Below are 25,234 nucleotides of genomic sequence, written 5' to 3'. Positions count from 1 at the left end.
CTCACATTTGGCTACTGGCTACAATATTAGACAGCACAGATATGGACATTACCATTTCTATAGACTTTTTTTTTCTGGCTATGCTGTGCAGCTGGTGGAATCTTAATTCCCACCAGGGTTGGAACCTGGATCTCAGCAATGAAAGCACTGAGTCATAACCACTGGACTACCAGGGAATTCCTCATTTCTGTTGGCATTTCTATTAGTACTGGTCTAGAAAGTAAGGATTGGAGGAATTTTGAATAAAATTATAAGATATTAGGCATACTAAGTTGCTTCAGTCAAGTCTGACTCTTTGCGACCCCTTGGACTGTAGCCCATTAGGCTCCTCTGTCCTGGGAGCCTGGCAGTGGGATTCTGCAGGCAAGAATACTGGAATGGGTTGCCATTCCCTTCTCCAGGGGATCTTCCTGACCCAGGGATTGAACCTGCATTCTTATATCTCCTGCATTGGCAGGTGGGTTGTTTACCACTAATGCCACCTGGGAAGCCCATAAGATATAGGAATAGTGAAATTATCATGCTATAAATATATATATACATAAATATATTTGAAGGTAAAATTTGTTCTAAATTTGTATCTAAGGAAAGCAGTTCCTTGAGAACCATAGTTGTTGCTTTGTTTGTGTGATAAATAAGTGATAACTGAGAATGAATGTGTGAGTAATATAAATAAATTAACCATGCTGATCAGCTGGGAAAATGTAGGTGTTGTAAACAGTGTTAATGTAACTGATCATAATAGCTGGATGGATTCACATGTTTCCATTTTGTTATAATAGATGCTGAGGGGTATAGCAGGAGGCTGATGCCTTTTCAATGGTGAGAAGGATTATTTAGTGATATTTAGAATTAGATTTTGTCACCATTTTGTGGTGAAAAAAATTTATCTTCATCTTTTTCCAGGACTATTTTAAGTATTTTTTAGAAAGAAAGAAAAATAAAAATCCATCAAAGAGCCAAACTTGAACTTCTTGTTGAAAACTAGTACTTATTCCAGAATATGCCTTTTCCTAATTATTTGTTATCTATGTTTGGCAAAAAGGAAGACCTTCCACAGACCCCTACCTGAAGGTTCTAGTGGTCTATACAGAAGGGCTGATTTTTACTTCTTCATTTCTACCAGTATTGAAAATAATCTGAATGATTAGAATATACTAATGATAGATGTTTACCAGGTAAATAGACATCAGCACCTTTTTTAATTTGGGATAATCAGAAAGTATATACAGTTTTAAGTGTATTGACTTAAGTACTGATAAAAATTCTATGAATTTATTTATAGAACTTATTTACTATTATTAATAATGTGGCATTTTGTGTTACATTATTTTTCTTAAGGTCTGGGATAAAAGAAGAGAAATCAAAAGGATATTCTGATGAAGTAAATTCAGAGAGCAGAATACCTCCTGAGAACTGCATTCGCCAAACTGGTGTGAAAGTAGAGGAAAACCCAGATGCAGACAGTGACTTTGATGCTAAGAGCAGTGAGAATGATGAAATGGAGGAGGATAAAGGGAACTGCAGAAGGGAAAAGGGCACGGAGACCCTAAGCAATGACTCCAAGCGTCACAGGAATCCTGCCCGCTCACCGTCATCTAGTGAGGAAAGAGAACATGGCACCCAATGCCACACAAAAAGTTCCAGGTCAAGAGGCCATGAGAAAAGGGAAGATGAACACCAAGAGAGACCAGCCAGGGAGCAGGACAGCTACCACACTAACCGTGATTCTCGAAAAGAAAAAAGGGATTCTCATAGGCACAGAGAGTCCAGTCACAGAGATTCCCACTGCAAGAGGCATGAAGAAGAGAGACTGAGGGGAAGAGACGAGAGAGAAAGAAATGACAGAGAATGGAAAAGGGAGAAAGACAGGGAGAAATATCCCTCCAGAGAACAGGAAAGACACAGACAACGAAATAATTATGACCGACACAATGAGAAAGGATGCGAGAAGGAAGAGAAAAGCAAAGAAAAGGAAGAGCATGTGAAAGCAAGAAAAGAAAGGTATGAAAACAGTGATAAATACAGAGATAGAGAAAAACGAGAAGTCAGTGTTGAATCTTCAGAAAGAAATCGAGACAGAAAGGAAAGCAGCCCAAATTCTAGGGCAAAGGATAGGTATGTTAACCAGGAAAGAGCCAGTAAAATGAGAGACATGGAAAAGGACAAAGAAAGAAACCCAGAGAAACCCTCTAGTTCTGAAGCATCATTGGGAGCAAAACACAGACTCACAGAGGAATGCCAAGAGACAGGCAAAGAGCAGGAGAGGCCGCACGAGACAGTGAACAAGTTTGCAAAGCGGAGCAATGAAGAAACTGTAACGTCAGCAAGAGACAGATACTTGGCCCGGCAAATGGCAAGGATTAATGCAAAGACATATATTGAGAAAGAAGATGATTGATGACTGCCCCACTAGAAAGACCTATGGAAGCACAGAAAATTACAGCTCCTGAAACATGCTGTGTGAACACATAAAGGAGTGTGTTAAGAGTGGTTGGGAGGGTATTTTAAAATATATTTTCAAAATTCATTTTGAGTTTAGGTTAAGTCAGAAGTCAGTCCTTTTATCTTGAATGTTTAACTAAGTTAATTTGTAATATTTACTTATCAGTATGACATTCTTGGTTATATTCAAGTAACCTAAAGAGACTGCTAAATCCTCATAGGTAATATGAGGAAAATTGGCTCAACTATGACCATTAAAAAATAATTTAAACAACTCTTCTATTGTTGATTTTGTTGCAGGAGCTGTTTATTTTATAAATATTGTGTTTCAGATAATAATGTGGATTTGAATGGAGAATATCATTTTATGTCCTAAAATTTGTATTAAAGTATAAAATATAGATCATAGATCTTGTCTAAGCTTTTTAGCTCACAACATACCTCTCTTTTATAAAAATTGTGATACATTTGTACCATTTAATTGATGCTTATTTAAAAGTGTCACATTTAAAATGTCACTCGTGTCATGCCGTCATTCCTCTTTTGTGAAACCTTAGCAAGATGTTAAATTAGTTATGTGTATAAATGAGTTTTAGCTCAGGGTGAAAAGATGGAGATACCCTAAATAAAAAAAATTAGCTAAAGAACTGGGTAGCCTATTTATGAACATGTCTTGTTTAATATACTCTTAAAAATACAGTACCGTTTATTACAGTTCCATATATAGAGGTTCTGTACTAAGTCTTATCAGTGACAGTGACAAATACTGCAAAAGCATAGACTGAGTGTACACAGAGGTGTAGTACAGTGTAAATGGAAAATTTCAGGTGAGATCATGGAAGCCCATGAATGACAGGCTAAAAGTCTTCAGCTTTGGTGAAGAATTGAATTCCTTTGTTAGAGTTGTCATACTAGAGCACAGGGTAGCAGTTCTTGGTTAAATAATGATAATGAGTTATTTGGATCAGTATAAATAAGGGATTCATTATATGTGTGGCTAGATACGTGTTCTTTTAAATAGTTGAGGTCTAAAATAATGGACTTAAATTGTATGAGTTGGTAAACAACTGTTCTGTGATTCACTATCTTAATTTTCCTTCTCCCTCCACTTGTTTACTCTTGTTCCAGTACTATTTATTTTGCCTTCTGTGGATGATGATTTTTTTTTAATATTTCTTTAATTGATTTTTAAGGTGTTAATTTTTGCTATACAGCAAAGTGACTCAGTTGTATATACATTCTTTTTTGTATTCTTTTCCATTATGATTTATCCCAGAAGATTGGTTGTAGTTCCCTGTGCTGTACAATAGGACCTTGCTGTTTATCCGTTCTAAATGTAAAAATTTGCATCTACTATCCCAAACTCTCAGTCTATTCCTTTCCCTTCCCCCCACCCCTTGGAAACCAGAATCTGTTCTCTATGTCTGTGAGCCTGTTTCTGTTTTGTAGATATGTTCATTTGTGCCGTATTTTAGATTCCACATGTAGGTGTATCATATGGTATTTGTCTTTCCCATGTTGTCGCAAATGGCATTGTTCTTTTTCATGGCTGAGTAGTATTCCAGTGTGTATACGTACCACATCTTCTTTATCCATTCATCTGTCGATGGATATTTAGGTTGTATCCATGTCTTGGATATTGTCTCTGTCTTTGGCTATTGTGAATAGTGTTGCTATGAACATAGGAGTGCATGTATCTTTTTGGGTTGTAGTTTTGTCCAGATATATGCTCAGGAGTGAGATTGCTGGACCATATGGTAATTCTGTTTTTAGTTTTCTGAGGAACCTCTATGCTGTTTTTCATAGTGGCTGCAGCTACTTGCATTCCCACCAGCAGTGTAGGAGGATTCCATTTTTTCCACACACTCTCCAGCATTTGTTATTTGTAGACTTTTTAATGGTCACCATTCTGATTGGTACAAAATGATACCTCATTGTAGCTTTGATTTGCATTTCTCTCATAATTAGTGATGTTGAGAACCTTTTCTTGTGCCTGTGACCATCTGTATGTTTTGTTTGGAAAACTCTTTAGGTTTTCTGCCCATTTTTCGATTGGGTTGTATGAGCTGTTTATGTTTATGTATTTTAGACATTAAGCCCTTGTCAGTTGCATTGTTTTCAAATATTTTCTCCCATTCCATAGGTTGTCTTTTCACTTTATGGTTTTCTTTGCTATGCAAAAGTTTCTAAGTCTGATTAATTCCCATTTGTTTTTCTTTCTATTGCCTTGGGAGACTGACCTAAGAAAACCTTGGTATGATTTATGTCAGAGAACGTTTAGCCTATGCTCTCTTCTAGGAGTTTTATATGGATGATGTTTTTAAAGATAGACATGCAAATAATGGGCTTCCCTTGTGGTTCAGCTGGTAAAGAATCCATCTGCAATGTGGAAGACCTGGATTCGATCCCTGGGTTGGAGAGATTCCCTGGAGAACAGAATGGCTACCCACTCCAGTATTCTGGCCTGGAGAATTCCATGGACTGTATAGTCCATGGGGTCTGAGAGTCAGATACGACTGAGTGACTTTCACTTTCATGCAAATAATCTTTGGCCTGCAATCAGAAAACCTAGGTATAAGGCCTGTTCTGGAACTTTCCAGCTGTGTGAACCTGGGCAAATCACTTAATCACTCTGCATCTCACACTCCCTATCTACAAAACTGGGGAAATGTCATCTATCACATAGATCTGATGATCAAGTGACATGATACTTGTGAAAGTACTAGTTGCCTCAGTCGTGTCCGATTCTTTGCGACTCCATGACTTTAGCACACCAGATTCCTCTGTCCACAGAATTCTCCAGGCAAAAATACTGTAGTGGGTTGCCATTTCCTTTTCCAGGGAATCTTCCCAACCCAGGGATTGAACCCGGGTCTCCTGCATTGTGGGTAGATTCTTTACCATCTGAGCCACCAGGGAAACCTGGTATCTGTGAAAGTACATTATAAACTGAAGCTCTACACAGATTATAATAATTCATTTTGCTTTACTGAAATTTAATATTTCTAATTCTAGGTACTTTTGATGCTAAGTATTTGCAGATCACATGCAGTGATATTTTGGGGGATGTTTTGACAATACACAGTTAAGATTTTTCTTTTAACCTTAAGAGTTTGGAAGGGATTTTTGTTTCATTCTGTTTTTTTCTTCTTTTTAATGAGACAGTCTATTCATCATGATGTTAAGAGTTACTACAGTAGCAGTTAACAACAAAAGGCATTTACTGATGTCTTAAAATATAACTTGGAACATCTGTGACTAAATTGTATAAATGAGTACATGGGCATTTTATGCATCTTAAAGAAGGGACTCTTTATTTTGTATAAATCAGGTTTAATTCTGTCACTGAAGTTTCAATGTTTCATGAAAAAAATAACATTGGACAATTTCATATAACCACAGTTGACAGAGGTGAATAGTAGAAAATATTTATTTATTCTTAGCTATAAATAATGTGGAAGAAGAAACTAAAGATGAGGAAAATGAAGTACCATTTATATAATTCAGTTAACTGTATATAGTCCAGAATTTGAAGCACCCCATTGATACTTTCGGGGCTTCCCTCGTAGCTCAGTTGGTAAAGAATCTGCCTGCAATGCAGGAGACCACGGTTTGATCCCTGCCTTGGGAAGATCCCCTGGAGGAAGACATGGCAACCCACTCCAGTATTCTTTCCTGGAGAATTCCCAAGGACAGAGGAGCCCGGCAGGCTACAGTCCATGGTGTTGCAAGAGTCGGACACAACTTAGCGATTAAATCACTACCATTGATATGTTCAACACAAAGTATCCTGAAAATGTTTTTTTTCTTTTTGTAAATCAGATGATATTTAAATGCTACTGGAGAAATAACTGCAAATTCTTATTTTACATAAGTCCCTAATTTTATCCTTTAAACTTTGCATTTTTCATGTATCAAGTTTTAAGATAAGGTATACTTCTAATATTAGAATTCGAGTAAGAATCAAGTAGCTTTTTTTAAAAATTAGCAAATATTCTTGTTTATGGAAATTTAGGTATTTGGGGCTTCCCTGGTGGCTCAGATGGTAAAGAATCCACCTGCTGTGCAGGAAACCTGGGTTCAATCCCTGGGTTGGGAAGATCCCCTGGAGATGTGGGATCAGTGGGAGAGGGGAACATCTACCCACTCCAGTATTCTGGCCTGGAGAATCTCATGGGCAGAGGAGCCTGGCAGGCTTCAGTCCATGGGAATGCAAAGAGTTGGACACAACTGACGTACTAACACTTTCCCTTTCATTCATTCCTTTATTGTCAACATTTCTCTGAGAGGTTTGTTTGATATATGTCACTTTCACTTCAGGCATTTTAAGCCTAGAGATGGGCTAGCTCCTCTTTCCTAAATATTTGTTTGAACTGTCAGTGTTTACAATTTGTTAGATTATCTACTATAATTATAGTCTTCAGTTGTAGAACTGAAGGACTGAAATCACCTGTTCTCTCTCCTAAATGATAAGGTTCTTAGTTTAGCAGACATAAAACTTTTCTGATGACGTGCTCCACCAGTGCACACTGGTTCCAAAGTAGATTTGGCCAGGGAAGATAATCTCTTTGATAAGGAAGTAAAAACTTGATTGGTGGTAGAACAGTTTGGTATGGATATTATGAGGTGGTGTTAAGAGAAATACAAGCTTAAATTTCAATTGAAATATATTGTGAATCATTACAAAATTTGTTTTGATACACCTAATGTAGAAACAGTACTGAATGGATTCCAACTATATGTTACACAAGCAAAGGCATACTTAAGATTCCATCTTTTCCATTGTAGTAAATGCCTGTTAAAAAATTGAGAGGAGTATTATGTCATTCTAGGAAAGGAAATATTTCTTCAGAAATTTCTAGATCCCAGGAAGAGTAGAGAAAGTAAGTAGGTTTGTTTCTGCCCTCTAATGTAGTTATCTGAACTTTAAAACATTGTTCCATCATTGAAATTTAGAGACAGTTAACGAATGAGGGGGAAAGATGATACTATAAAAGTAACAAAAAAAAGATTTAGAGCTTTTGAAATAGTTCTTCCATGGAACTAAACAAGACACATTTTAATATAGATCACTGACTTATCTGTGATATTGGAGAAAAAAATTTAGAATGTTTCACCAGGAAAGCTTTCTACAGTATAGGGATATACCTTGTCTTAATGTTTTGTTTTGTTTTTTTTAATATTTGGATTTATAAATTTCAGTCTCCAGCATACTTTGCAAGCACTTTCTAAATTTACCTTCCTAATTTAGAGCCTTCTGTGTAACTCTCCTTGTAAGTACCAGGTGAGCTCCATGATGACTGAAGTATACAACTTCCTACTTGGCGTAGAACTGTTTTGTTTTCATTGGTTTATGGTGATGACAGGTTGTAATAGTCTCTTTGAGGGATCTACTGCTCTTCCCAACTGTCTCTGACCAAAAAAATGGAGAAAATGCCTTCTGAATACTGCCTTATTTTAATGATATCTTAAGCACCAGGTGTTGATTTATGAGCCGAAAGACATGCTACGAAAGGAACCAGGCATGGATTGTACCATTGGATAGCTAATGATTGTCTTAAGATGCATAAGAACAGCACAGTTAAGCCGCTGCATTCCGTGGTTTTAAGCTTTGCTTTGATGGTCACCTCCAAATCAACTGTACAACAGATAGAACATACCAGGTCAGTCTTTCCTACTTTTCAGAGAGAACATAGTTCTAATTCTAGGGGAATAATCTCCCTTTTTAAGGAGATTTGGGGTGGAGAAGTTAAGTGGAAATTTGTACTTCAAAGTTTGGTATTGGTGGCACCAAATTAACAAGCTGCATAAAAAGGATGGTGAGAGAGTGACTAATCTCACAGAATCACTTTGCCTTACTTTGAGATTCATTATTTGATTTGTCATTATATGATTTTGGAGCTAATACATTGATTGACTGGGTGGGTTTGTAGGGGTCTTTGCTTCCATCTCCGGATGGGGCAGCCAGGGCAGTGAATTTAGGTTACAAGTCATGCATTCCACACAACAAATGGAATAAGTTTTAAATGGGTCTCAAGTTTTTTGGAATGGAGATAAATTGTTTGGACTCCATTACATATCAACATGTAGGAACAATCTCAATCAACTGAATTGGCCTCCATTATTTTGTTGTGTCTTGTCTGTTCCCTATTTCTTACTAGTAAATTACAGAAAAGAAATTAACTTCAGCACTTTACAGTTCATTCCATTTTTATTTTTTCCTTTTATGTAAATGCTACATTAGATGTAAAAGGTCTTTAAAAGATTATTTTAAAGTTGGTCTACCAACTAAGTTTTCCTTAAAAAATATTCAGAGTAGTATTGATTAATAGGAATCAAGTAAATGCAGACTATACTGAAGAGAGATCTTGGATTTTTTTAAAGTCTAGTGACATTTGAAAATTTTCAAAACACCTGTATAACACCTGGCTTGACAAAACTCTTTGTTTGAAAAAGTGCTGTTTAAAAAATGGTGTCTTTGGAAAATGTATAAGTGTGTGTGAGAGGGGGAGAATCCATATAAAGCAAGTTCTTAAAATTTGCAAAGCTATTTACCACCAAATACACTGCCACTTGTATCACCTCTCTCCTTTCAGCACCCTAGAAAGCAAAGAGAATGGACATAAGGTAGCAAGAAGGAATGAAAAGGCAAAGATAAGGCAGGTCACCAAGAGTCATTTTAAATCCCCCTCCTCTTTTCCTCTGATAATTTGGGAAATTTCTCAGCAGCTGACATCTATGGGGAAAATACCCCACTGGGGAAAGCAGGGAATCAGAAATAGAAGGATGTAGTGGAATACAGGAAGGTGGCTGGGGATTATTGTTGGGGAAAGGAAGTCAAGGGAGAAAGATCTATAATTGGATGAAATTAGGCCTCTACTATAGGGATCTTCTTTCTGTACGGTTGTTAGGATTGAATTAGATTCATGTAGAGGACTGATGTGAAACGGGGCCAGAAGATTGAGTCCTTTTATCATTGACTAGGCTTTACTGCCTTTAAGGTTTTGGTTAAGGAATTGTCACTACAAGGTAAAATTTGCTTCTCTACCTATGCATCTGAGTGTCCCAAGCCACTGAAGTCACATTTACTAGATCTGTATTAAGGGTTTTATGTGGTTTTATTAACTTAAGTGTCCCTTTTCCAATCAGCCTTATTTAGACACAATCTTGAAAATTATCTGGAGGGCCCACTATCCTGATGGCCACCCAGGAAAAGTCAAGGAGTTGGGAGGAGGTTTACTTACCAGACTCTAAATTACTTTTGGATTGAGGATGACCTTGGTTTAGGTCAGGGTGTCAGACCTCTACACCCTGTGAGAATTAGATTTATCTACTCTTCACAAAGCAAAATAACCTTAGTGGTCAAACTCAGGCATTTGAAGTAGACAGAGCTTAAACCAGATAGCCAACTGAACACTGAAGATGCATTTATCAATATTCATCTTCAGAGTAGTTCACAGCCAAGCCACAGTGACTAATGAAATAGGCCAGATTAGCCTGTGGACTTGTTACCCTGTATGTTTAGTAGAGAGAGACAGGAAGATGGCAGTAAAGTGCAGCAAATACTAAAGGCCAGCCCATAGAGGAAAGCATATGGGCTAAAGCAGTGTCCTTGGAATAGGTGGCAGAGCCTGTCATAGTCATTATACCCTTCAAATAATAACATACATACAAACTTCAGTAGGTGGAATTTGTTAATGTAAAAAAAACTAGAGGGAATTTATATAGTTTGTAATGGGTAAGGATACACTGGAACAGTTGTACACACAGACACACATGCTCACACATACACATTATTTTTTCAATTTAGCTTCTTAAAGCTTCCTCTCCTGATTCCACAGCAGCACACAGGTTATGGGGTTCTAATAGACTCCAGCTATAGGATTCTCTGCTACTCAGAAAACATGGCTAGCAAGACAGTATCCCTGTTTTTTCCTACATGGTTTATGCAGTCATGAGCAGTTGAAATCTTTGGAAGCAAACGATATTAGATACTGATGATCATAAGAAGGAATGACACAGGAGACTTTAACAGACTTGATCCTAAACTAGTCCTAATGACAACATGGTGGTTTTCATACACAGCTTCACACATTCAAAGCAGTTCACTTTAGCTGCATCACAGAGCTTAACGTGGTAACATGTCCCGGAGATGTCACACGAAGTGACTGGAGGCCGAAAGAATTTGGGCACCGTAGTCTTTTGGGACTGTGTCTCTATGAAGAAGGCCCTTCCATTGATAGGCTTAGCCGGAAACTCATTGACTTAGAGGGAGAAGGCGATGTGTGATTTGTCAGGACTGGAGGAAGAGGTTATTGGGAAGCCATCTTCCTTTTGTTGATGTTTTACACAGCATTCAGGCGGATGTCCCCACAGGGAATTTCTGTCGGTGTTTCTGGGGTGATACCTTTAATAATACGCTGTTAGGAAGAAGATATGATGTTATAAATATTCTTGTAATTTAAAGCTTAAAGTTTTTTTCAACATTAATATTAAAGGTTAAATAGCATTTAAATGGTGGTTAATAGTAAATTGGAATAGTTTTATTGACTTTTGTTAAGAAAGGAATCCCGGGGCTTCCCTGGCAGTCCAGTGGTGAAGACTACGCTTTCACTGCAGGGGGTGCAGGTTTGATCCCTGGTCGGGGAAGTTCTACATGCCATGAGGTACAGCCAAAGAAAGAAATTTAAAAACGAAAGGAATCCCTAATTTGTTTGTTCTCAAATATGGGTAGAAATGCCATATAAAGGAACTATATAAAAGCATCTGTAAACTAAAAAGTCACTTTAACACTAATAGGAGAAAATGATGACCCTTGAATAGAACCAATGCTGGCCCATAACATGCCTTTGATGGTCTGGGAAAGGACATCCTTTTCTCTGGGCAGAGGAGGCTTCATGTGGCCCACAGGGCTTGGGGAGCAGAGTGAGCACTGGATTCTGGTTCCCCCCACCTCAGCCAGGCTCCTTGTGCCCTGCATACACATTACAGGCACAGTGGATAGTGCTATCAGTCACTGGAACAGCCAAGATGTAACTGCCTTAATGAATTCACCTGTAGTTAGTTCATACAAGGGTGCAAATTATTACATAATTTTAAAAGATGTGCCCATTCAAATCATCATTCCTAAAGCAATCTCATTTTGACATAGTACTCATTACAGGGAAAAGACTGAGAATTTTTACCATAGAAACAGCTGGGGTGCACAGAAGCTTTGAGACAGATCTGAAATATGCTTGGGTTTGGGTATCAAATATACAGCCTGCCTTGTAAAACTTAGCATCAGGGTGATGTGAAGCAGCTCAGAGATGTGGGGAGCACTGCAGAGGTTTAGGAAAGAAAATACTCAGGTGCTCAGTAAAATTGATGGCCAAAAGTCTGAACCTATGGTTAGCAAAGCAAAATTGGATCTGAAAGTATATTTTGATTTATTGATTTTAGGTGAAGCTCTGCTACCTGTCCTTTTATTTTGGATTGAAAAGTATGTGGTCCCCTTAATCTTTTTTATTTCTTGGTTCTGGGAGTTATCCTTCTTTAAGGAGCAGGGCCTATGGAATTTTAAAAGTTCCCATTCTCATAGGTAATGAAATTCACAAAATTGTACATGTTGTGTTCCTGATGACCATAATGAAACCTCACCCTGGGAATCCATTTAAAAAGGAGGTACTACAGTGTTCATCAGTTACCTGGACATGTCTAGTCATAGAAAGCAAATTTTCACAAACCATTCTTTCCCAAAGATGAATCTGTAACCCATAACTGATAAAGGAGAATTAGGCCTTTTGAGAACTGGACACATCACTCTAGTCTTCAGTGAAGCTATACTGTGCAGAGAAAGAAGAGCAGTCAGGCGTATGGCAGAGGCAAGACCCACAGTGAAAAACACAAAAGGTTTTGTGCTCTAACCTCTACTTGCCCATTCTGCTGCCCTTCTGACTGCTCATTTCCTAAAAGGCCAGGTCCACTTATTTCCCATATTTGGGCAGCAGTCCAGTTGCCAGACTACTACTGCTCTCAAAATTTGCCAGTCCCTGGCCTTCTGCAAGGTGATCATGCAAGCACTGGATCACTGTTACCATCTTCATGATTTTATTAGCGACCATATTCCCAGTGTCTTTCTGCAGGTCACTAAGGGCTTCTCTGACAGTCACCTAATCCAGGCGATGACTCCAACCTTGAGACCTCCAGGTTGCAGATGCCTGTGACAGGCTCTAAATTACAGGTGAGCAGGTGGTGACTTACTCCACAAACTCCAGCCTTGTATGTGGCTAGGGCCCAGAAGAGTTACGAAATTTACTTTACTCTTAGTCTTTTTTAAAAAAAAAAAAAAAACCAAAATGTCATATGAGTTCTCCCTCCCTCATACATAGAATGTTACAGACCATAAAGTCTGGTATTCACAAAAAAATTAATAGTCCCTTGGGGTGCTTGGCAAAAACATGCTTTATTCCTCTCAGAAACTAAGCATGCATATAGGCATGTTAAGGCTTTTCAGAAGTCCTGTTGTAAAGAGACCTATTTAACTTTGCCTTAATCCAGCATTCTGCAGAATTATTTGACCATGTAACATTTCCCCAGCAGTAACACTTAATTGATATCCCATGGAACTACAGCTCCTTATAACACACTTTGGAAATGTTAATCCAGTTCAGTGAGCACATGTTAAAGATGAAGAAACTAAGACCCAGAGAAGGTAAGTGACTTGCCATAGTCTTTTCCCTCCCAGGCCCCCTTGACTGGCTGTATCGTGATGCTTCCTAACCCACTGTTTCCCATCTGGTGGCCCTGCATTCAGCCTTCTCCTCTACTACTAATTGAGCTCTCTAATTGTACACCTTTGGGTAGCATTTCCTTGTGGCCAACGGGAATTTGCAAGAAAGATGACCAAGACTTGAGGTACAGTCTGTGACCAAAGAATACTGAAATGTATTGACCTGAATGCTCAACCCTGACCTTGGCCTCTGGGTTTGGTCAGCGGGGTCAATGGGCTGTCATGACTGCCATAAAGAACAGCCTGAAGGAGCAGACACAGTGGCTATGGCCTGAGCATATATTTCAGACAACACCAGAATCCACGGCCCTCTGGGAGAAATGAGGTTGTAATAGGGCTGTTATGGGAGTAGGAAATTAGTAACTCCTTGCAGAGTTCTATTCACCTAGAATTCAGTTTTTCTATTTGCAAAAAGAAGCAATCTCAGTTCTCAGAAAAGAGGTGCTATGTAATTGCCTCAGGCTCTCACTTCATGTTTCTTATGAAATGTTTTGGGAAGATGAGTGTGATAAACTCATATTTGAGTTTTGCCTCTAAGAACCCACAGACTAGCCCAGCTCTGATCTCAGGTTGTTAGAGAGCACATCCCTCTAGCTTTCCCCCAAATACCACTTTTCACCTTTGAGCTCACCTCTGACAAAAGCACCCACCCACGGACTTCTGTAAGCAGCCTCTTCTTCAGGCCCTCCTGCCACAGTACCCTCGCTGTGGCATGAAACACAACCAAGCAAGTAACGACCCAGCATTTTCAATTTTGCTAACATTGCTGGGAATCCTGGTGGCCCGAACTACTAACTCTGACAGCACAGGATGAAAAGTGACAACTCGTCTCCCTAACCTCTAGAGCCAATGTCTACATCCGCAAACCATTAGTACCCTGAGGACACAAAAGAGAAGCTGCACCTAAAAATGAAAGGGCATTGGACCAAAACCCAGAAGCCCTGGATTCTGAGCCTCGCTGTACTGTGCGTCCCTATGCAAGTCACTGAAATAGGGAAACCGTGAGCAGCATTATTCCCAGATTCAGTATCTTTGCTAAGGATACCTGCCCATCTGCCTCACGAAGTATTTTGATAACAAAGTAAGATAATCTACATGAAGATACTGTAAAATATACACAATCTTATACAAATTGTAAGGTTCTGTTATTGAAATTTTTACAGCACACTATTCATTTACTGACACAAATCCTGCTATTATAGTGGCAGCTTTTTTTTTTTTAAGCTAAAACTATGATATTATTGGGCTTCCCTAGTAGCTCAGATGGTAAAGCATCCACTTGCAATGCAGGAGACCTGGGTTTGATCCCTGCGTCAGGAAGATCCCCTGGAGAAGGGAATGGCAATCCACTCCAGTACTCTTGCCTAGAGAATCCCATGGACAGAGGAGCCTGGTGGGCTACAGTCCACGGGGTCTCAAAAAGCCGGACACGACTGAGTGACTAACACACACGCACATAATATTGTTGTCACATCCTTATTTAGTGATGATTTTTGAAATAGCCCTTATCACATTGCTGTTAGAAAAGTGACCACAGACATTTTCCACCGTAATCTCTACTTAAGTGGATTTAAAGTAAATCCACTTAAATCAAATTTGTGTTATTGCTCCAGACACCACTGATCTGATGTCTGTGCTCAATGGAATGCAGGAGGCAAAGCAGTTTCCTAATATGTTTAGAATGCTATATACCAGGCTGTGCACTGTGGTGCATCCAGACAACAGCTCAGTCATTCACCTTCATACTTGAGGCTTATGGGAAATGCCCTGAGATGACAGTGGCAGCTATCAGAGGCTACATAATGATGTAGGTATATGATTATATAAGGCTGAGAGCCTCTTGGTGAATCCTTGCGGTGGACTTCTCTCCTTTGAGTAGAGCATAAGAACCCTTTTCTTCCCAAACAACTACCAGTCTACACACACACTGACTAGCACATACCTCCTTAAGTGTCCCTGGAGTGACAATCAGCCGATAGGTTATATATGTGGGGATGCAGATGAAAGATGAGGTTCCTATGCAGTAACCCAGGATGATGCTCCACCGAGGATAATCATACTGGAAAAGTCGTAGCTGTGGTGGGCTCATCAAAAAACTGCAGATGATGAACTAAAACAGAAAGTTCAAGAAACATTAAAAAATTTTCACAACACCCGCACAGAGACAGTCCTGATACCACAGAAAGTGAAGTGAAGTGAAAGTGGCTCAGTTGTGTCCGACTCTGCAACCCCATGGACTGACTATACAGTCCATGGAATTCTCCAGGCCAGGATACTGGAGTGGGTAGTCTTTCCCTTATCCAAGGGATCTTCCCAACCCAGGGATTGAACCCAGGTCTCCCGCATTGCAGGCGGATTCTTGACCTGCTGAGCCACTGGAGAAGCCACCAATGCTAAAGGGAAGAAAATTTCAGGAAATTGCCTAAGGGTGAGATATGCTAGATTGATCTCTTGACACAAAGAAGTCACTAATTTCTGTGCCTCAACTGCAAACAAGGAAGGGCTTATCTTGATTTTTCCTCCCCAACCCCCACCTCAACCCCTACAGTAGGGATGCCAAGGCCTCAGGGAGTTATTGAGGGGAAATACAAAGGAGAAGAGACTGGCACCCATCAGGCATAGTTCAGGCCCCAGTTTGTCAGATGGTGGAGGAATAAACTGGGCAACCTCTCCACGGCTCCTGCCAGTCCTAGGGCTTCATCTCTCTCTCTGCTTTGTTTTTATTTATTTCCCCCTGCATTTCTCTGCTGATCGTTTTTGGTGAGATGGAAGGCACCTACGTCCAGGAGACACAATAAGGTTCTCAAGACCTGGAGCGGATGCAGACTCCTGAGCACCTGTTTCTTCTCTCCCCTCTCTTTATATTAACCCCAAGCTAAGGACTAGGGTTTCAACAAGGCTGGCTCTGCCACGAGGCATCTTGACAACAAATGCCTGCCTGCCACCGGCCTGTGTAATGAAAGGAATAATGGAAGGAAACAGCAGCTTAATACACTTTTTACTTGAAAATTCAGTGAAGATTTCAACCAAGAAAAATTTCACGCTGTGCTCCCAACACTCAGTTTATGAGTCTTCTTATTTCAGTTTGTTTTCCAGAGAGAGCGTAAATGCCAGTTTTTGCCTAGTAACCACTGTGCCGAAATCGTTATTGCTCTTGATTTAATTTTATCTTATTATTTCATAGTCATAAAAAAGACAGTAATGTAAATTATTTGTGTGGTTAAATGTCTATTTTTATCTTTTTTTTCTTTGTCCTCAGGTAATAAAAATGGGAAACTGTTAAACACACATCCATCTTCAGCACAGTACTATTCCTAAGTCCAGGAAGAAGCTTTCAAAACGAGCCTGGCCATTCGCGAACCTTTCTCCAGACAGACTCTCCTCAGCCCCAGCCCCGGCTACTAAGAAAGGTGATTTTGGAACAGGGAAACGTAGTGTCTGGTCAGGAGCTGTAACACGTCTCATCTTGGTGTCAGGTGTGTGGAACCTCACGCGGTCCAGGGAGGCTGCAAGCTCTCACTGTGGCCACCAAGTATTGCTCCAGACACCCCACCTCCTCTTGCTCATTTACAGTATTTTCTTTTTCATAACTTGGCTTCAATGAAAAAGAATATTTTAAGTAAGCTACTCATTGTTTACCTAAAGCAGCCTTAAAAAGCCCAGAGCAAGGGATCTGTTAAGTAAACCCAGAAGTGGAGGACAGATTTGCCTCCTCTTAATTGTGCCCTGAAGCACCTTTAGAAGAAGTGAGTATAGTGAACGTCACAGAAATTATGTCACGTGCCTGAACCCAGATCTGTACCTGGATTTTACTGGCACAGAAACTCACTGATTGTAGCCCAAGTGTTCACCCAGTTTGCCAGACCACCACAGAAATGAAAATACCAAAAGCATGGGGCCAGGACTAGAGTAAGGCATATGAGGTATTCACCTTGGATACAGCATTTAAGGGGGTGCCAAAATTCAGTAATCAAGAAATAATATTTTAGTGCAATACTTTAAAGAAACAAACTCTTGATAGGACCAGATTAGAGTGAGGTGAGACATGCCAAGTATATGGTCAGATCTTGTGTTTATTTAAAATGCTGGAATTTGTTCATCAGTAATTTTTTTTGCATTAGTTTTAATTTTTTTTAAATATTGCATAAAAACAGTATTTATTGGGACTTCCCTAGCTGTCCAGTGGTTAAGACTGTGCTTCCACTGCAGGGCACCTGGGTTCAATCTTTTTCTTTTCAGGGAACTACAATCCCACATGCTGCTTGGTGTGGTCAAAAAAATGATAATGATAATATTTATCGTGACTACTAGGACTTACTGTGCTGCTCATGAAGGACCTGACAGGTGTCCTAGTAATTCTGTATTCATTTTCTTAAAGATGACCCCCGCCAAAGTTCTTTAGGCATAGATCTTGAGTCCGACGTAGAATTCATTTATTGTCAAATGAGAGTGCTCAGCTCCAAGGGTTGCCTGTTTGCCCAAAGATGGATAAGCGCCCTGCTAACATCCAAGTGTGCTCTGAGGTAGCCTGGGGTAAAGTGACTCCGTGCACATCAGCAGGGATTACTCTCACTTCTTTCATTTATCTGTAACTCAATTTAGGGTGGAAGGAGCTTTTTGATCTTCTAGAGCGAGAGACTGTTCCTTCAGTCCAGCTTATTAGGATATCTGGGCCATCCATTTCCTCAGAGGACATGGATACAGCTGTGCCTTCTTTCAAAACAACTCTTTTGCATTCTTTTTGACTTTCCCAGGGCAGCCCTTTATTTTTTGTGCTTTGTGTACCTGCATGTCTCGATATTCATCTGTAAGATGGCCAGCGTGCTCATTCTTGCTTCTGTTCTGCTTCGTCTCTCTCTCTATCACAGAAGCCCTCCTTGACTTCCATTCCCTGGACACTGGAGATTTCCAAAACTAAAGCCAACTTTGCCCCAAGCAGCAGATACTCTCAGGACCAAGGGCTCTGGTATATGCTGTGGGCTCCAGTGTTCCTCTAGGTTTTGGCCTCGTAGTTCCTTATTACCCTGTCATCTTGCTGTTGCTTTTTGGTAAACTTAAAACACAATGTATTTTTAAATCCAGAGATTTTAGCTGTTTTCAGTGAGAGGGTTGGTCTGGATCACTAGTCTGCCATTACTAGAAGCAGAAGTCTTGACATAAATGGGTTATTAATTTATATTATTACCAGTGCTTCTAGATAATCTACTTAAATCCTTTCATTTGTTTTTCAAAGGAAGGAGAGACACTGGATTAGTTCCCTGAGGAAAGAAGCCATGTCTGTCTGTCAATTACTTTCATATTCTCCACGCAGGGAAGGAATGGTGCTCGGGGCTGAGACTCAGGAAAGGCAAACAAGACCCTCACCCTGGGTGTAAAACTTTAGACCAAAAACCGAACTGAGACCTGAGTTTATCTTCCATTTCCTCATTGACTGCCTGTGTAGACGTTTGATCCAATATTGAAAACCAGGGATTGAAGCTTTCAAGTATAATCATAGAAATGTCTGTTTCTCCCTTCAGCTCTGTGTTTGCTTCATATATCTTGGGGACTCTGCTGTTTTGTGTGTATAATTTATAATGATTTCATATTCATAATAAATTCACCCTTTTTCATTAAAAAAAACAGCAGTGGATATAAGTTTAGCATGAAATCTGGCCTGGCAATTCTTGCTCAATGAATGTTATGTGTTATTATCATGCAGCAGGGAAGTGATGAAATAATGTGACAGAAGCCAGAAGAGTAGTTAACTTTCTAGGGGTGGTGGTGAGTGTTTGAGGGTGAATCTTTTCTCTAGGGCCAGAGGAGAAGGGAGATGACAACTCACCAGGAGAAACAGAGGACTGATGGCTACCCAGCAGATCTTCCAGAACCATCCAGGGCTGAAACCAAGCATTTCCTTCACATCACTGCAGAACTGATTGATGCCTACAGTCATCCAAAAGAGGAGGCGATTGACTAAGAGAGGAAACAGACTGTCCTCCTAGCCCCTAACTCAGAGAGAGCAGCAACTCTGGAATTTCTCCATAGGAAGGGTTCAGGGACACCAGTCTGGCCTGAAGGTAGGATGGCGAACATGTCACAAAAATGCTTGTTATAGCAAGCAAAGCTCTTTCTACAGAGAGTGAGAGGACTGGTGGACATTTGGGGAGGGACCTAAAGCCTCGTCTTGGTGCCCACACCACCCTTCTAGGATTTCACCATATATCTGATTTTATCCTTACTGTAGAAAAGGAAGTTGAACTTTGTCTAAAAATGTTGAACCCACTTGATAGAGACTGACTCTGACCATATGCTAGAAACTTTCAAGAGAAAATTCTAACCACACTATTGCTCATTCATATTGTCAGATCAAGATCAAGGTTCTTCTTTACAAAATAACCGGCAGGAAAGTGAGAAGTGGGAACTCTGACTGGGGAGAGATGGAGAAGGGGAAGGAAGAGCGCTCTGTGGGTGCTTCCCTGAAAGTGCCCACAGGTCTGTAGCATCACAGACTTTGAACTTGGTTCTCTGAAGTGCTGAGGGGGTGGGGGGAACTTCTTTCAAACACACAAAAAAGTCCCCAAACCAGGCCCACGTATAACTCAAAACATGGGACCCCGCCTTCTTCATGTTACGTGTAATGATGTACATGCTAAAGCTGTTGTGCTATCATAGAAACTGGGAAAATAAATATATTCAGAATGAAATAATCACTTTCTGATTTTAAAGATCTCTGAACTTGGTTTTCTTCATTTCCACTTCTGTGCCCTCCTGATCCTTGCCCATGGGCTCTTGGGATCCCTGCCCAGGGACCCATGTCAGCTTACTCTGCACTCCTGGGGGTTTCACCCTTATCAGATTCCATCCCACAGCTGGGGCAAGGGGAATAAACTGGAGGTTTTAACAAGACAGATAATCCAAACAGAAACATTCTGGCCTCTTGCCTGGAAGATAAGCTCCTAAACTGTGTCTGTCAGATCTTAAGCAACCACTATGGATAAGCTATAGGGAACCACTTCAGCCTGTCCACTGAGTAAACATTTACTCAGAAAAGTCTTCCCAGGAGCTTAGGCAATCTGTTGTACAGTCTGGAGGAAATGATGACCTGTTTCTGAAGAAGGCATGCAGGAGGTGACGTCTTGTACACTGGCCTGCCTTTCTCTGACAAATCCAGCCCTTGTGTATTCTGGTGCCTACACAGGCTGGTGTAGGAAGGATATGGTGGAAGGAAGCATCTTACCGTAGAACCAAAACACAGCAACAGCTTCAATCAGGGCCACAGTGAGCACTGCAGGTCCCGTGGCGAACTCCTCCAACAGCTTCACCACGTAGGCCCCACCCTGGAAACGAGACCACCAACTTGGTTCAAGGCCCGCTGAGGCACTGCCTCCTCTTTTCAACAGAGACAAAAAGAACTTCTTAGGATAACCCTGCAAAGTTCTCACCTTGGATCGAATACAAATACCCCAGAGCCTGCCTCTTAGACTGGCTTTGGCAGGGTAGGCAAGATCTCATCCTATCAGACTCCTCTTCCAGCCCTACCGGTCACTCTCTTGTCCGCACCACCCCCCCGCCCAAAGCTTTAAAGACAAACTGAAAAACGCCTCTTGATCTACTTTCTTCAGTTTACCAAACACCTACTGTGTACTCTACCCTGGAGAATCCTGGTCCCTAAAGACTGAATCTGGGAAACTTACAACACCGGACACTGGGCCCAGTGGTCATGGTTTTGCCTCTGTCCTGAATCACAAACCCCATGGATCCTACACAGGTCCCCAAAGCCCTGCTGAAGCTCCAGAGCCATTTGGGTCATGGCCTAAAGGTAAGTTGATTTACAAAATCCGCCTTGAGTCAGGAGGATACAAGCCTGCCATGCCTGTGGGTACTGTCTGATGTACAGTTTTATAGTGTTTACCTCAGCTCCCCTCCCCCTCAAAAAGAAATCACTGGAGAAGGTCTGACTTCATCACCATTGCAACTTCTCTGGAGGAGACAACGTGACAAACCCAAGGTGCCAGCCTCCAGATATTTTGGGCAGTATTCCCAAGAAAGCAGCCGTAAGGACTGGAAATAGACTGAAAAGGTAAGTCTTAGTACTTTCTCCAGATAGAAATCTAGTTGGACTTGCTGTAAAATGCTGAACCTCCAGCTCCATGCCCAAATTCTAGAGACAGATACCGCCAAAAACAACTTTTCTCCTTCTCCGTGATGACTAACTTCTTAACAGCTGTAACAGCCTCTCCCTCTTTGGTCCTAAAGCCAGGGCTCCCTGTGGGCTGGAAAGAAAGAGCTTCGTGCAGTGTCCCAATGCCCAATGAAAAGCTGACTCTCAGTTGGGGGTTGTACTCACGAAAGTCAAGGTGACCAGGGATCCAAAGAAGCAGGTAATGACCACTCCAAGCACAAACCACTCCCGGCGCTTGGCCCAGACATGTGGAAACTCATCCAGCACAGCTGTGATCACCCCCTCCAAGCCTGCAAACTGAGTGGGGCATGCAAACAGTCATTGTGGACACTTGGGGACAAATCTACTTCCAGGACAGTGAAAAGAGGGCGGGGTTAAGATTGCCACGTGGCCTGTCAAGCTGATCGTGACCAGTTCCCCTCCTCGCTGGCCCTATCTCCATATTACCCCATCATTTAGATCCCTAAGGACACCAAGGAAAGAAAGTATAGCACACGGACAGGACTTCTTCCCATGAGGTCTCTCGGGGAGACTCTGGTTTTTCCAGAAACACCAACTCCAAGCTGAGACTCATCCCACATTAATGATATGAGTGCTGGGCCACGGAGCACTGAGACGTAAGAGGGACCTTGCCCTGGCCTTGACGTGCTGCCAGTCTGGTCAAGGGACAGAGCACAATCACAGCAGTTCACATGTGCTGAGCTCTTGACCTTGCCTGGCACTTTACCCTCATTATTCCATGAATAAGGGGTCCCCAACCCCAGGCCATGCACTGGTACCAGCATGTAGCCTGGGCCCCACAGCAGGAGGTGAGTCATTGTCTTCCATTAAACTGGTCCCTTAGTGCCAAAAAGGTTGGGGTCTGCTGCCATTAATGACAAATGTACTACAGGGTAGTAAGCGCCCAAGTGAACAGGGGCTGGCGAAGCACCAGAGGGCAGCAGACAACATGGCCTGGGGTGGCCAGGATGGGAGGGAGTGGGTACAGCTGCCTCTTCCTCTTCCTCCCCCTTCTCCTTTTCCTCCTCCCGCCTCCCCAGGGCTGGATTTCCCTCCCCATTCACTTGCCGTGCTGTCCAAGCCCAGGGTTATTAACATCAGGAAGAAGACGATGGCAAAGAATGTGGATGCTGGCATGTTGGCTATGGCTTCTGCGTATGTGATGAACAGGAGGCTGGGGCCTGAGACGGGGAGAGAGGAGGAGGTGGTCACCAAGACCTGCCCTACAGAGATGCTGGGGCCTCAGAGGAGAGAGGAGCAGGTGGTCACCAAGACCTGCCCTACAGGCATGTCTCGGGGGAAATGACCACACCAACAATTACGCCGCCTGTCATAAGACCTTACATGTGAAGCAGGCTTGGACATGTACCAAATGCCTCCTCGCACCCCACACCACCCTACCTGGCTATCCTGACATCCTGGGATGCAAGAAGGGAATAGCATCCGCCTTGGAGAGTGTGTGTCCTCAACCAATGTGGAGAAAGGAAACAAACCTGAAACCCCAAGACTAGCAAATCTGTGTACATGAAGAAGAGTTTCTACTATATAATAAATCTGTGCTTTCCCCACGCCCCCCCACCAAGATCTCCAAAATTTTCACAGCACTTAGCTCTCTCTTTAGCTCCAGAACAGTAGAAAATGTTAAATTGATTTTAGAATAAAAGAGGTCTTAGAACAAAGCCTTCCAACTATTTTGACTTTCTTGATGGTATGAGGAACATGTCCTCAACTTCCCATGGTCCGAATCAGGCACATTAGTTTGGGGCATGAGGCTGACGGAATCAGAGCACCACATCAGGCCAAAGACAGACGTACGTTGGCAAGAAGCCCTGGGACTCCATCCACAAGATTCCATCACCTCTCTCAGCGTCTGTCAGTATTTTTCCATGATAACTCACAGTAGAGTACAGAGACTGCATCATCTACATTTCTTTTTCTGCAAAAGGAAATTCTAAGGACTGGTAATCATTTGCTTACTAGACTTGGACCCATCACAGGACCCAGACCCACTAGTTTTAAGAGCCATCATCCAAGTCATATTCTCAAGCCCACAGTGTATCAAGGCCTTAGTGCTGGGCCCCAAGGGAGCTCTCCCACCCCCCACTATGGCCTGAACACATGGAAAGGGTTTAGATCTCTAAAACCTTTGAAAAATTTAAGAGGAACTATTAGAAATAATGCAAAAGTTAAGGTATTTGTAAAGATCCAAAGAGCAGCAAAGCAGTTCAGTGGGAGCAAGTAACCCAAAGAGAACCCAAGGTCCCTACCTGCATCTCTGGCCACCTCAGACACATCTTCTTTCCTCATCTCAGCCATATACCCCAGCACCGTGAAGATGACAAATCCTGAAACGAAGCTCGTCATGCAATTCACCGCACTGGTCACCAGGGCGTCTCTGGAGCAGAAAACCCAAGGGACTGAGACATTTCTAAGTCAAGAGTCTGAGGAGAATGTCTCCAGACTGACAAGGATGAACGGGTTGAGCTCACAGGGACTTCAAGCCTGTCTCCTCCCAGGGTGCAGCCTCTTAGACAGGTTGCATCGCCTCGAAGCACAAGCTGCTGTTCTCCCCATGCACGGCATGGGGAGAGCAGCAGGTCAGGAGTGGCTTCAAGAGAGATCCTATGAAGCAGCAGAGCACCGACTGCTGGGTTTCAAACAAGCCTTGTTCTGAAGCAGGGCCTGAGCCAGAGTGGGGGCCTTGGCCTCGTGCTTGAGAAGATCTCAGATTTCGACTTTTGACATTATTTGTAAATGAGATTGTAAGAGTGCCACAAAGACATCCTGACACTTTTAAGAGAGGACCTTATCATAATACAACTTCAGGCTGATGTTCCAATGCAAAGGCACATTGCTTAGGATGCATGTAAACTCCTTTAAAAAAAATTCTGTAATTTTCCTATGAATAGCACAGTCAGATTACTGAACATCATCTGTGACAGACTGTTAAGACAAAATTAACTCTAAAGATAATGAGTGATATTTAAATCATAATTGGAACAATATTACCTGTTTTGTTAAATTTCTGAAATGAGATTTTCATATAAATCATAGCATTCTGTGTTGGTCAAAACAGCACAATTGTTACTCTTTGTGTGTGTGTGTATAACATATCACATCACAATTTTTGTTGCTAAATATTAACAGGTCAAACCTAAACATTTAATGTATGTTGCAATTTTTGTAAACCTGCTTCAGAATTTAATTTTCTTGAAAAAGAGAGAATCTCACAAAACAAAAGTCTGGGGCCTGTCTCATCTCCTGAGTGGCCTGGGTGAGGTTGTGTTCTGGTAGGTGTTCTGGCCATAAGTGAGTTGGTCAAGCACCTGTGCTACTCCTGAGGGTCAGAGTGTCAACATGGCCTGAGCCTGGCCAGGTGTGAGGCCATCAATTTGATCGCGTTCCTCCAGGCTACTTATGTTCATTCTGCTTCCACGCTTTGCTTGGGGCAGCCCCAGATACTCACTGGTAACAGTTGTTGTGGAATTTGTTGTAGCTCGCAAAAGCCAGTAGGACCCCAAAGCCAGGGCCGAGAGAGAAGAAGATCTGGGCGGCCGCATCCACCCACACCTGTAATAGAGCAGAGGCGAAGGTCGGGGCCGAGACCCAGGCCGTCGCTGGGCCAGCGCCCTTGTGCCTCGACGTGGCTATGTGCTGAGGCAGAAAACAGACTCTCAGAGTTCCCTGTAAGGATGGCCACATACCAAGTGCAGACAAATATGATTGCCTATCATTGAGGCATAAACCAATGCAGTGGCCTCAAGTGTACTTTTCATGCTTTTTTCCAGTTTAAAGCATCCCTGCAGACTTAACCACTGAACCCAAATTTTAGTTGTTCCTATAGTCCTAGGACT

General features: G+C 41.7%; 2 protein-coding genes across 14 annotated transcripts in view; one reads left to right on the top strand and one right to left on the bottom strand.

Moving 5' to 3' along the window:
• NSRP1 (nuclear speckle splicing regulatory protein 1) overlaps positions 1-2,853 on the top strand; it is a 45,747-nt gene extending 42,894 nt beyond the window's left edge. For all 5 annotated transcript variants that reach the window (XM_055577055.1, XM_055577057.1, XM_055577059.1 and 2 more), the window contains one exon: positions 1,342-2,853. In XM_055577055.1, coding sequence (XP_055433030.1) covers positions 1,342-2,401 — 1,060 coding nt within the window. In that variant the 3' untranslated portion in view covers positions 2,402-2,853. The remainder of the gene's footprint in view (positions 1-1,341) is intronic.
• Positions 2,854-8,634: 5,781 nt separating this feature from the next.
• Positions 8,635-25,234, bottom strand: part of SLC6A4 (solute carrier family 6 member 4) — a 34,534-nt gene continuing 17,934 nt past the window's right edge. For 8 of the 9 annotated variants that reach the window (XM_055577045.1, XM_055577048.1, XM_055577047.1 and 5 more), the window contains 8 exons: positions 24,847-24,950; positions 23,648-23,775; positions 22,449-22,561; positions 21,546-21,677; positions 20,436-20,535; positions 19,041-19,141; positions 15,159-15,326; positions 8,635-10,865 (listed from right to left, as the gene is read on the bottom strand). In XM_055577045.1, the coding sequence (XP_055433020.1) occupies positions 10,791-10,865; positions 15,159-15,326; positions 19,041-19,141; positions 20,436-20,535; positions 21,546-21,677; positions 22,449-22,561; positions 23,648-23,775; positions 24,847-24,950 (921 nt within the window). In that variant the 3' untranslated portion in view covers positions 8,635-10,790. Of the gene's footprint in view, positions 10,866-10,887; positions 12,714-15,158; positions 15,327-19,040; positions 19,142-20,435; positions 20,536-21,545; positions 21,678-22,448; positions 22,562-23,647; positions 23,776-24,846; positions 24,951-25,234 lie in introns of those variants that run through there. The other variant, XM_055577053.1, reaches the window with a different exon arrangement.

This window comes from Bubalus kerabau, chromosome 4, assembly GCF_029407905.1.
Source record: "Bubalus kerabau isolate K-KA32 ecotype Philippines breed swamp buffalo chromosome 4, PCC_UOA_SB_1v2, whole genome shotgun sequence".
Taxonomy (NCBI): Eukaryota; Metazoa; Chordata; class Mammalia; order Artiodactyla; family Bovidae; genus Bubalus; species Bubalus kerabau.
The sequence above is the reverse complement of the archived record's forward strand: the minus strand, read 5'-3'. Positions and strand labels throughout refer to the sequence as shown.